General features: G+C 30.0%; 2 protein-coding genes across 2 annotated transcripts; one reads left to right on the top strand and one right to left on the bottom strand.

Annotated features, from left to right (window-relative positions):
- Positions 1–1458: 1458 nt before the first annotated feature.
- LOC137809558 (2-oxoglutarate and iron-dependent oxygenase domain-containing protein CP2-like) lies at positions 1459–6851 on the bottom strand. The gene is made up of 9 exons (XM_068610662.1): positions 6539–6851; positions 6164–6211; positions 5144–5320; positions 4906–5056; positions 4665–4751; positions 3864–3988; positions 3132–3250; positions 2437–2542; positions 1459–1533 (listed from the first exon to the last, which is right to left on the bottom strand). The coding sequence occupies exons 1-9, from the start codon at positions 6848–6850 to the stop codon at positions 1459–1461; spliced, it is 1200 nt and encodes a 399-aa protein (XP_068466763.1). The 5' UTR covers position 6851.
- A 1274-nt stretch (positions 6852–8125) lies between these two features.
- Positions 8126–10665, top strand: LOC137813002 (pentatricopeptide repeat-containing protein At3g61520, mitochondrial-like). Its single transcript, XM_068615279.1, has one exon. It carries the CDS (start codon positions 8268–8270, stop codon positions 10548–10550), a length of 2283 nt encoding a protein of 760 aa, XP_068471380.1. The 5' UTR covers positions 8126–8267; the 3' UTR covers positions 10551–10665.
- The last annotated feature ends 1199 nt before the right edge of the window (positions 10666–11864 follow it).

Below are 11864 nucleotides of genomic sequence, written 5' to 3' on the forward strand. Positions count from 1 at the left end.
AATGAAATTATTTTCTATTTTTATTTAAATTATAAAAAATATATTTATATGATAAGGAGCGGATAAAATATTATGAATCTTTATTTTTTAAATAAATGTATTACTAGATGTGTATATAAATAATTATATTGTATTTCACAATGCATTGTTTTAAAATAATATTGTTCCATCGTCCACTTGCAATTTGTAAGTTTTTTAAAAAAATTAAAATGATAGTCATCAAAATCTGGAATAAATAAGTTCATTCATTTGAATTTAAATATTCATTTTAACACGATACAACTTTTAAAAAAATTTGAAAACCATGTAAATTTTATATAGTAAATTTTTAATCTTTCTAAGTACTATTGTAATTCTTTAAGTTTAATGAATTTTGAATTAATTTTACGCTATAATTTTTAATGCTCCATATTAAATTAATGGACATACAAAATTAAATTTGACTATTTTCTTTTAAATTGTTATAATTTTGACTTTTGTTTGATTATGCCAGCTATTTCTTAAGACATTGCCAAATACATCACTGTCTCCATTATTCTAGAGAGTGTATAATACTTTATAGGCATTTACCCAATTCATCAATGCTTTGTGATATTGAAGAAGCATTTCACCAACTATTGTTAATGTGTTGATTTATGTGTCTATTTCAAACTTTGAAAGAAAATTTATGAGTAATGAATTACACATGCTTAACCACAATTATTAGATAATTATTGAATTAAAATTGATGGTTAGAAGTAATTATTAAAAGTTTTCTGAAATATTTTTTATTCTAATTGGTTTGATTTAGGGTTTAGATTCAGGTTTAGGATTTGGGTCGAGGGTTTCAGAGTTTTTAAAAGTTTTATAGAAAAAATAAAGTAAAGAAAAAATGAAATTCAGATAAAATATTAAGAAATAAAAATTAGTTTTAATGGAGATAATTTTTTTAAGAAAGATAATCAAGATGATGATTAAAAAATGTTAGAAACTAAAAAAACATTAAACCACTCGAATTCAAGAAAATAAAAAAAAATATAATAATTCATCACTTAAGACCTCAACATAAGAGTCCTAACTAAAGAAGTTTTCTACTTATTACAAACTTGAGAGAAGTGATTTCAAATGATTCCATTTGTATGAGAGAAGGATATCAAATTTTATTTATTTTTTCTTAACTAATGTTATACTAAAACAAAAGGTTCATTACATAAAAATTATTATTTATTTTCTTTAAAAGTTTCATAATTTTGTTTGCTTACTTTTTTTTTTTTACTTTCATTCATAACTAGAAGAGTTTCTTTACTATTCATGATTCCATCACATAAATTATACAATATAAGAAGTAATAATTTGTTGGTGAAAATTTCAAGGTAATTTTCAAGTAATAAATTTATCCTACTTGAATTTTCTAAGTTTTACATACACTAGAGAGGGAATCATACACACATTCTTTTGAACTAAATAGTTAAAGTTACATTACTTTTTAAGCCCCCACTTCCACTTGTTAAGAGTAGGTTGTACCATTGTTTCTTCTTCCTCCATGGACAGTTCCTGTAAAGCATAAATTCATTATATTTATAATAAATAATATAAATTATTAAAAAAAACTAAATCTTAAATTAAGAGACTATTCAAATCATATATATGTATTTTGTAATAAAGTTTAGGATTTAAGGTTTATAATAATTTAGGTAACAATATCACTTACTAAGAATGTTCTATCCTTACATTTGTTCTTTTATAACTCCTAAAAAGTAGGAACTTGAATAATTGTGTTACAAAGCTCCTTCTTACAAAACTAAAATATATGACTATGTTACTTTTTTAAATCATGTTTTTCTTTTATTTGCATGTATCCTAATAATTATGTGTTTTTTTTTTCATTGTTTGATGTAGATATGAGAAAAAATAACAATAAAGTTTTATTCTACCAATTATATATAAGTAGATACCATATTACCATCAAGTCTTTATCCATCTACTTGCCACAAAATTCATAGAAATTGATTTTTTTTCAACAAATATTTAAAGTTCATTTGTCTTAAAAACAACAATAACCTCCACATGCTTACATGTGTGTTTTTGACACTTTAGTTATGTTTGGTGTTTTTATCATGAAAGCAAATTTGTTATGAAAAGGTTAACTTGTGTATAAACTAATTTTAGTTTATGAAAATTTTTATTTTTTTATTTTCTAAAGAATTTGTGAGAGTTTAACAAATTTTGGGTAAATTTTTCAAAAGCTAGTGTTACTTTTAGTCAGATTAAGGTTTTCACACAAAATCAACTTTACCTATTAAACCAAACCTATTTTGAGTAACAACAATGGACTAATATTACTAGAACAATAGAAATGAGAAGAAAATGATAAACATATGCTTGTATTACATGAAACACTCATTCCAAATTTCTTGAATATAATGCAAGCAAAAGAAAAAAATGTATGTTACTTACCAGTTGAGTCTCATCCAATAACAATTTTGTTCTCTTCTCTTCATAACACTCTCTACACCAGCTAGAAAAGTCTTTTTTATACTTCATAATCTCTCTGAAAATTGAACTGTATAGAAAATAATGTAACCCTCATCATCATTATATGAAAAATAGGAAGATTAACATCAAATACTTTATAGATTCAAATTAATCAACTTAGAGAGGTAAAGAAAGAATAAATGATGAAATATAAAGGATATTATTTTTTAATCGGCAAAAAAAATAAAATAAATGTGGTCCACTTAAGAAGTGATTCAACCCTTATACAGAACATAGGAACATATACGTCAAACTCCAAGCACAACAAAACCCACAATTTTACCGTCAACTACCTACAGCAACACCAGCCGAAACACTCTACCACTCAAAGTTACCACAGAACTATCATCCCTCAATAAAGGACACTCCTAATCAAAGCTATGGTTATGTAGTTCCAATATGAAACCTTATTATTATTCTTACACAAATTAATTTAGAAAAATTATTTAACAAATAAAGAAGAAATAATATTGGGGTTGGGACACCTTATTATTTCATGTTTATCACTTTAATTGATATTTCTTCACATGAGCATAAAATCAAATGCAACTTTTTTACACATCAGTGTATGGATGTGAGAATTAAACAACTAATAGTAATTAAAAAAATGAAATTACCTTTTGCACCACAAAATTAGATTGACTCGATGACCCCATGTTGTAGCTCTAGCACCATGGCGATGACGACCATGATGAAGCACAGCTTGTCCAGGAATATGGAAATAGTCAAAATTCTCCTGTTTTCAAATAATAAACTCCATATAAAAATAAAAAATAAAAGTATATATAATTTAGGATATTTCTTCCTGCACCCCTACATTTTTCTTCCTACACCCCTACATTTTATGTCATATCAATTTTGGATGATTCCAGAATAAGAATTCTGTAAGCAAAATGTATTTCTGAAATAGGGATTTCATAAGCAAAATATGTTTCTAGAATAGGAAATCTCGAAGGCAAAAAATCATTCTAAAATATCCTTTCTATAACACATTTTTTTAATTTTCATAATGGTAAATCCAGAATTCATAAAATGTGTTCTAGAAAGTATGTTCTGGAAATATTCCAAAAACAGTAATCCAGAAGTCATTTTTAAAAGGAGTAAAATAGTATTTTTTTGAGAATGATGGGGTGCAGGAAGTCATTTGTTTGGTGCAAGGAGAAACAACCTATAATTTATACCGACACAACAACAATTGTACAACCAATTTCAAGTATTAAACCTATTTTGCAAATACAATTTAACAACTCATGTAATGTGTTTTTGTCTAGGTCATACACTAGGCTTTCATATATCTCTATAATCTAAAGAACTCTGCAATTTTAATTTTGTACATGTTAATTACTTACCTCTGGATGACTTTTTGTATGCATGTGTTTTTCACATCGTATGCCTCGAAAAAACAATTCACCTCCAGAAAATTGCTTACCCAAACAAACGTTTAAGGTTACCTCTGAGTCATCAACATGGAAACCTACCCATGTTACACCATTTGTTAATTCATTTATTACAGATAATGAAATGAATAGCCACATTCTAAATCAAGTTTAGTGTACTGAATAATAAAAGAACATTACATCATGTAAATTATTAATTATCAAATAAAGTTTTATGGTGCTTACTAAATCATAGGTTAAAATCACAATATGCATAGAATAAAGTTTTCAAAATTATAAGCAATCAAAAGGTTATTTAGTAGCAATTACATAGGTCTTAACAAATTCACAAAAAAAGATACTAAAATTTTGTAGCATGAATGTCTAGTTTTTTTAATAAGCAAAGAATAAAAAAAAATAAAAAAAAAGACATTTTAGGAGTGTTCCAATCTTTATATAGAAATTGGCCAAAAGTCAAACTACTCAATACTCTACCAACAAAAATTCCATCATACTCTATAATCACCAAACCAAGCATCAGAAGTACATGTAGGAAAAATACATGAAGAACCACAACAAAACACTAAAACATCATTTCTCAAGAGACCCTAACTTCTTTCTAGCTCATGCAGAACAAACATAAAACAAAAGAAAATCCCCCTAAAACAACCATTATTAACCCAAACTATACATACATTCTAATAAAATTTCATTTTAAAAGTAAAATAACCTTAGAACTATTAGAAGGAAATGAGAAGAAAGTATAACTCTTACCCAAGTCAACATCTTTATCTATACCATATTCAACAACAAATCCATGATGAAAATCCAAAGTTGAGCCACCAACTTTTGCAAATAAGACTGTATGACAAAGAATGAGTTAACTAAAATACATATGGATAAAGTGGAAATTTTAAAGGAGGATAGAAACTAACTACTATCTTTTACAAAAAAAAATACATATTTAATAATTGGTCAAATCATGTGATAAAGAGCAAGTATAAATTTAATTAACCTTTTGATAAGGGACAAATAAAACCTTCCATAAGCTTGTCAAACATGGTTTGAAAGCCAAAGTCATCAAGTACAACACCAAATTTATTCATTGTAGTGGGACGTATAACTTGAAAGTTTGTTGTGTTGACCCATTTCTCAAAATGTTCAACCTAATAAAACAAAAAATATGACATTATATCTCAAGAAACAATTATACATTATTTTGTTTATTCTCTGGAATTTGAAATGATAAATACCTCAGATAACAACAACTCACAAAAGAGTGGTTGAAACATCTCAAATGTAAAAATTCCTGGAGCAGGCTCACACATTATACTTTTAAAGCTTTCTTTTGTGTTATCATTAATTGCTTTCAAAAATGTTGGGACAAAGAAAGTTGTAGGATCAATAACATATATCTCTCGATACCGAGGCTGCAAAATCATCACTTTCATATTAGTCTAATTAAATAAAAATCATGACAATGAATTATGAATTTAATGTTGGAAATGGAATATGGTTATTTTATAACAACAAATAAATGATGAAATGCTAAAGAATATATTCATTTTTTTTTAAAAGTAAGGAAAAGTATGCAAACTGACTTTGTGTACTGTTCGGTTAGGTCAGTCGATTGATCGACCTATTATCAAATAAAAATAATTATTCAACTCATAACAAACACCAAAGTATGTCATGTTGAGGGTAAGTAGATAATCCCCGAAAAGAGGGGTATTTTAGGGAAAGAGTATAGTGACCCCAGAAGTGAAATGAAGGAAAACTAGGTAAAGCAATAGTGGAAGAGAGGGGTGAGTAAAAAGAGGGAGAACGATTTTCCTGAAAGCAAGATAAAAAGAGAAAAATACCAAATAGAAAGTGGATGGTTCAAAAGACGGGTCCACGATAGCCACTCTACCAAAACACTTTCTAAAGAGAAAAAATTGTCTCATAAACTCCAATTTGTACATGATAATTGACTTTAAAATTATCATATACCTTAGTATTCATCAAATTAAAATCATATTCATTAGTATTCATCCCACCCTGCTCATATAAACACATGCATTTATTTATGCCTACTGAAATTATGATTTCATACTTGGCAAACTAAAATTTGTCAAATCAAGAAATGCAATTTATTTTAGATGAAGCTATTAAGAGTTTTTAAACTTATTTAATTTAATAACTTAATATTGTGGTCTTTTTTTCTTTATAGTTCAACATGAATTTCTTAATTAGCAAATCATGCTAACAATTAATATTTGTGGATCACATACCTTATAATTTGATAGTATCATCTGCTTGTATTCTCTTTGCTTTTGGTCCTATCAAAATAACATCATAACCATAATAAAAGTGTGTGTTGCAATAATAACAAAAATTATATTTCATAACAATACACTAAAAGGTATAAAAAAATAAAATATAAAAATAATATTAAAAAAATTTGATGAAATTGTTTGATATACTGAATCCACGTATAATATAATGAAGAACAAATACAAGCATTTAACAGCAATTTGGTATTGTCAATGCAAATATATCTATCAATGTGAAATATCGAGATTAAATTCAACTAAAAATTCTCCATCCTCTTATCAAACACTATGCAACAAAATTCACACAAAAAAATAAGAGAAATGGTATAATACCCTGTATTGTGTTTCTGGTGGTAGGTAATCGTGCAAAATGGTGTACATGTACTTAACCTTGTTGTCACGAGAGGTGTTGAGTATGTCTTTTGGAAGGTAATTCTCCAATGAGCTAAAAAGTTCAGCAGAGAAATCCAATTTCAAATCATCGTATGACTCTGACTTGTGATTCTTGTTTGGATTTTGCATCAACCTTCCTTTTACTTTGTTAGAGCTAGAGTCTTCTATTGTAGTGTTGTCTTTGATATTACTATCATCATTCTTGATTGTTGACGATTTTTTGTGATCGATAAAATCATTGTTAAGCAACATGTCTCTAGTCCTGCACATGAAAGAGTTAGCATTTTCTTGTAATACGAAGGTTGAATTTAGAATTACAAATTTTTGGGTTTTCGATTTTTCAAATTAGGGTTTTCAAATCTTCAAATTAGGTTTTTCAATTCTAAATTCAATGGAAAGTTCGATACTTCAATTAGTTTTTTCTATAAGAAAATATATGTGAAGATGAAGGTATACCTTTTCAAAGATCGTAGTCGCATGATTATCCTTCAGCAATTATTTTGAGATATTTTTCTTCTTTTAACAATCTTCACTATCGATTACTTTTTTTTTTGTTTGTTTAGAGTTATATATATATATATATATAGAGAGAGAGAGTGAATGAGTGAAAGTGAGTGAGTGATAATAAGAGTTTTTTAAAGTTTATTTCACAAATTAAGATTATTTAATATAAATTCGTTTTTTAATAAACTATGACAATGCACAAACATATCATTTAAAGAAAGAAAAAGTTACTATCACTTTTAAATTCAATGAAGTGTTGTTACTATGAATAGAAAAACCAAAATATAAATTTATTTGAAAAAAAATGTGAACATGGAGATAATAACTTTTTTTTATATCTTAGTATCATGATTAAGCTTGTACAAATTTTAAAATAATTTTCTTTTTGAATCAATACAAAATTAAGTGATATTATTCTATATTTTCACTACAATTATAAATGCATATAAGATTCTTATTTATAAGATCCATCTTACAAATTATCCTTACTTAATTTAAAAATTTATTTTTAAACAAAATGTGTCATGCAAATGCACCACATGTCATATATTTTCTCTAAATTATATAAAGATTAATTTTTCACTATATATAAAGAGTTTATATAGATTTTTTTTTATAATTACACCTAACTCACAAATTATAATTATAATTTATTTTTATATGTACAACAAGATCTTGATGTAGGTGCTTTAAGTTTGAGCTCAAGGAAATTAAAGCAAATAGAGTGTGGATTTCAACCAAATAAAAAAAAATAGAGACTATTTTTTTAATAAAAAACAAGAAGGAAAAGCATAAGAGAACATACCAACTCCATTATAAGAAATTCAAATTAAGAACTTGAAAAGAGGAATAAGTGTTCTCACAAAAATAATCTAAAAAAATGATTATTTTATCAATAATTGTTTACAAAAACATACAATATTCATTACAAGAATTAGTTATCTAATTTATACAAAAATTAGTGAGGATGAATTTAGTGACTTTTTTTTATCAGTAAATAAATCACTAGTTATATTACTTTTTTTATATTTAATTTCTCTTAAAAATAACACTTTGTTGTTAGTTACTGAAATTACATAAAAAAGAAAATCACTGACCCAACCCTTTCAAACTAAACTAGCTCCTCCGCATTCAGCCACCGGCGCCGCCGGAATATTTCCAAACAATGTTGGTGCAATCAAAGCTCCTCCGTCTCCGCCGCATCCACCGGCTGCTGCCGTCCACGTTTTCCTCTGTGCGGCGCTGCCGCAGCTATTCATCCCCTCCTCTGCGAAACGACGCCGGATTGACGGTGACCCAAGTCGTGGAACTTCTTCAAAACCCGCTCAATCATTGGGACTATGATAAGCTTCGTCCCTTTCTCTTCGAAGCCTCACATCATCTCCTCCATATCACTATTCGCTTAAACTCCATTCCCAAAGCCCTCGATTTTATCAATTTCCTCGGAGACAGAACAGAGCACCACCAAGCCCTCTCTCGTGTGTTTGAAGGCGCTCTCGAACTCGCTACACAGCACCCCAATTCGCAGAAAGAGCTTCTCATGCTTCATAGTTACCGAAAATCCATTGGGGGTCGCATTGCTCTCACTTCCAGATCCGGTTTCCTCCTTTTGAAGTGCCTAGGGAAGGCCCAAATGGTGGAAGATTCGCTTATTCTGTTCAAGGAGCTCGACTCTTCATCCAAAAGTTCTGAAATTTGCAACGAGTTGCTGAAGGGGTTGTTTAGATCGGGTGGCATTGATGGTGCTCTCCACGTGCTTGACGAAATGCTTGAACGGGATTCTGATTTTCCTCCAAATAATTTCACGGGTGAAGTTGTTTTTAGGGTGTTGGGGGAGCAGGAGCGCCGTGGAAGAAGCTTTGCTGATGAAGAAATTATGGGGTTGGTTACCAAGCTGTGTGAGCATGGGGTTTTCCCTGATACGTTTAAGCTTACTCAAATGATAACGAAGCTGTGTCGGCACCGGAAGAATGGTGTGGCGTGGGAGGTTTTGCATGTTGTGATGAGATTGGGTGGTGCAGTTGCGGTTGAAGCTGCGTCCTGCAATGCTTTGTTAGCTGGGTTGGGAAGGGAGAGGGACATTCAGAGGATGAACAAACTGATGGCAGAGATGGAAGAGATGGGAATAAAGCCCAGTGTTGTGACCTTTGGGATTCTTGTTAATCATTTGTGCAAAGCCAGGAGGATTGATGAGGCACTGCAGGTGTTTGATAAGTTGAGAGGCAAAGGAGAAGGTAATAATAGGGTTGGTGTTGAGCCTGATGTGGTCTTGTTTAATACTTTGATTGATGGGCTTTGTAAAGTTGGGAGGGAGGAGCATGGTTTGAGTTTGTTAGAAGAGATGAAAACAAAGAAGCAAAGTAGACCAAATACCATTACATATAATTGCTTGATTGACGGGTTCTGCAAAGCTGGTAACATTGGTAAGGCTCGCGAGCTATATAGTCAGATGATTGAGGAAGGAGTTCAGCCAAGTGTGGTCACCCTCAATACAATGGTTAATGGTTTGTGCAAACATGGAAAGGTCCACAACGCAGTTGAGTTTTTCAATGAGATGAAAGGAAAGGGGTTGAAGGGAAATGCTGTTACTTATACTGCGCTGATATCTGCCTTCTGTGGTGTGAATAATATCGATAAAGCCATGCAATATTTCGATGATATGCTGAGTTCTGGATGCTCTCCAGATGCAATTGTTTACTATAGTTTGATATCTGGTTTAAGCACTGCTGGAAGGATGGATGATGCCAGTGTAGTTGTGTCAAGGTTGAAGCAGGCTGGGTTTGGTCTCGATTTAACCTGTTATAATGTCCTCATCAGTGGATTCTGTAAGAAGAAGAAGCTGGAAAGAGTTTATGAAATGCTTAATGAAATGGAAGTAACTGGGGTTAAGCCTGATATTGTAACCTACAACACTTTGGTTTCCTACTTAGGTAAAATTGGAGATTTTGAAACTGCCAGCAACGTGATGAAAAGGATGATTAAAGAGGGACTCGAGCCTTCTGTTGTGACGTATGGAGCAGTTATACATGCATATTGTTTAAAGAAGAATGTTGATGAGGCCATGAAAATATTTGAGCAAATGTGTTCTAATTCCAAGGTTCCTCCGAACACTGTGATTTACAGCATCTTAATAGATGCTCTGTGCAAGAATAGCAATGTAGAAAAGGCTGTTTCTTTGATGGATGACATGAAAATAAAGGGAGTTCGACCTAATACAACAACTTATAATGCTATTTTCAAGGGGGTTCGGGATAAGAAAATGTTGCAAAAAGCATTTGAACTTATGGACAGAATGATTGAAGACGCGTGCAGTCCTGATTATGTGACCATGGAGATTCTTACTGAATGGTTTGATGCGGTTGGTGAAATAGAAAAACTGAAATGTTTTGTTGAAGGGTACCCAGTCTCCTCTTCTTCTGCATTATCGCCAACTTCAAATTGTTTCTAGTATGCAAGGGTTTTAGCTGTCAAAGCTTTACAGGATTTTATATTCTTTGAGCTCAATTTTTAAACACCACGAAGCTGATAGGGTTTATGATAATCTTAATTTTTTTAACCCCATATTTTGAAGCTTTGTCTTGACACCTATGAGTCTCGAGACATCTCTAAAATGGTGTGTCCACGAACACACATATCGAACACTGAAATGTGTGTACATCGTTTATCGGTGAAATATCCAATTAAAAGAAAAATGGATATCTGATAATTTTAGAATGATTCCAACACACATGTACAATAATTTTCTAAAATCTCAATCTTATAAGTTTAAGATTTTATTATGATTATAGAAATAAAAAATAAATAATTTTAAAACAGTAAAAAAAATATTTTTCTATCAGAGAAAAAAAAATCAAATATATTTGTGCATATAAAATTTTAGTGTTAATTTATATATAAATTTCTATCTTTGTAGTTTTATATTGTTAAAGATTATGTGTTAAAATATCCCTACCATCCCATACCAATGTTCTTGTGTTATATAGCTTGACACCTGCAATTAATTCACCGACTTAATAAAGATATGAAGGTTTGGTATACAAACTTATCAGCCTCAAGACCAAAGGTTAAGGTCAAAGGATGTTGTCTATCACTTTCCACCATCAAAGAACATTTTCTTTCAATCTTGAATTTTAAAAAGGTAGCCGCAAGACAAGTTATCTGCTGCCTGTATGCAAAATCTGATTAATAGCACCCAATTATAAAATCAATTCAATGCATTCATTCTTCAATGACCCATTTTCCAGGGATTTTGGCTATCTGCATTGACATATCTCTCCAAAAATGTGTATTATGTAGACAATTTGTTAACCATAAATGGAAGATCCCAAACCATTCCTAAACTGATACAAAAAGATTCCAGAAGATTGCCTTGAATTGGTATCTCTTTTTTTTCTCTAAAAACATGTTCAAGCCTTACATTATTATTTAATCAAACAGCATTTTTAAGATATAAAAACATAGTTTATAAACTAATTGATATCTTATAGAACACATTTTTTCTATATTAATTTAAACTACTCAACTTAATTTGATATATATATATATATATATATTACTATCGATGAACTATAAGTGTAAACCATGTATTTCCCATTACGATGTCTCGTTTCTTTTTTAAAATTTTTTTGTTTTATCCTTGCATAGTCTCATCTCAAGGGGCAAAACCAAAGAAGAAGAAAAAGTTCCGTAAAACAGAAGGAATCATTAATAACGAAGTTGATGCACTCCTGAAACTCATAAACTTCTTGCGAGAAGTGTCAGC

This window comes from Phaseolus vulgaris, chromosome 2, assembly GCF_000499845.2.
Source record: "Phaseolus vulgaris cultivar G19833 chromosome 2, P. vulgaris v2.0, whole genome shotgun sequence".
Classification (NCBI taxonomy): domain Eukaryota; kingdom Viridiplantae; phylum Streptophyta; class Magnoliopsida; order Fabales; family Fabaceae; genus Phaseolus; species Phaseolus vulgaris.

What these genes read in the sequence shown, in the direction of transcription:
- LOC137809558 (XM_068610662.1), bottom strand. Translation starts at nt 6,850, where the DNA reads ATGTTGCTTAACAATGATTTTATCGATCACAAAAAATCGTCAACAATC. An exon ending in AGATAAAGATGTTGACTTGG is followed by an intron (nt 3,989 to 4,664) that starts GTAAGAGTTATA and finishes TAACATGGGTAG; the next exon opens with GTTTCCATGTTGATGACTCA. An exon ending in CTAATTTTGTGGTGCAAAAG is followed by an intron (nt 2,543 to 3,131) that starts GTAATTTCATTT and finishes TTTTCTATACAG; the next exon opens with TTCAATTTTCAGAGAGATTA.
- LOC137813002 (XM_068615279.1), top strand. Translation starts at nt 8,268, where the DNA reads ATGTTGGTGCAATCAAAGCTCCTCCGTCTCCGCCGCATCCACCGGCTG.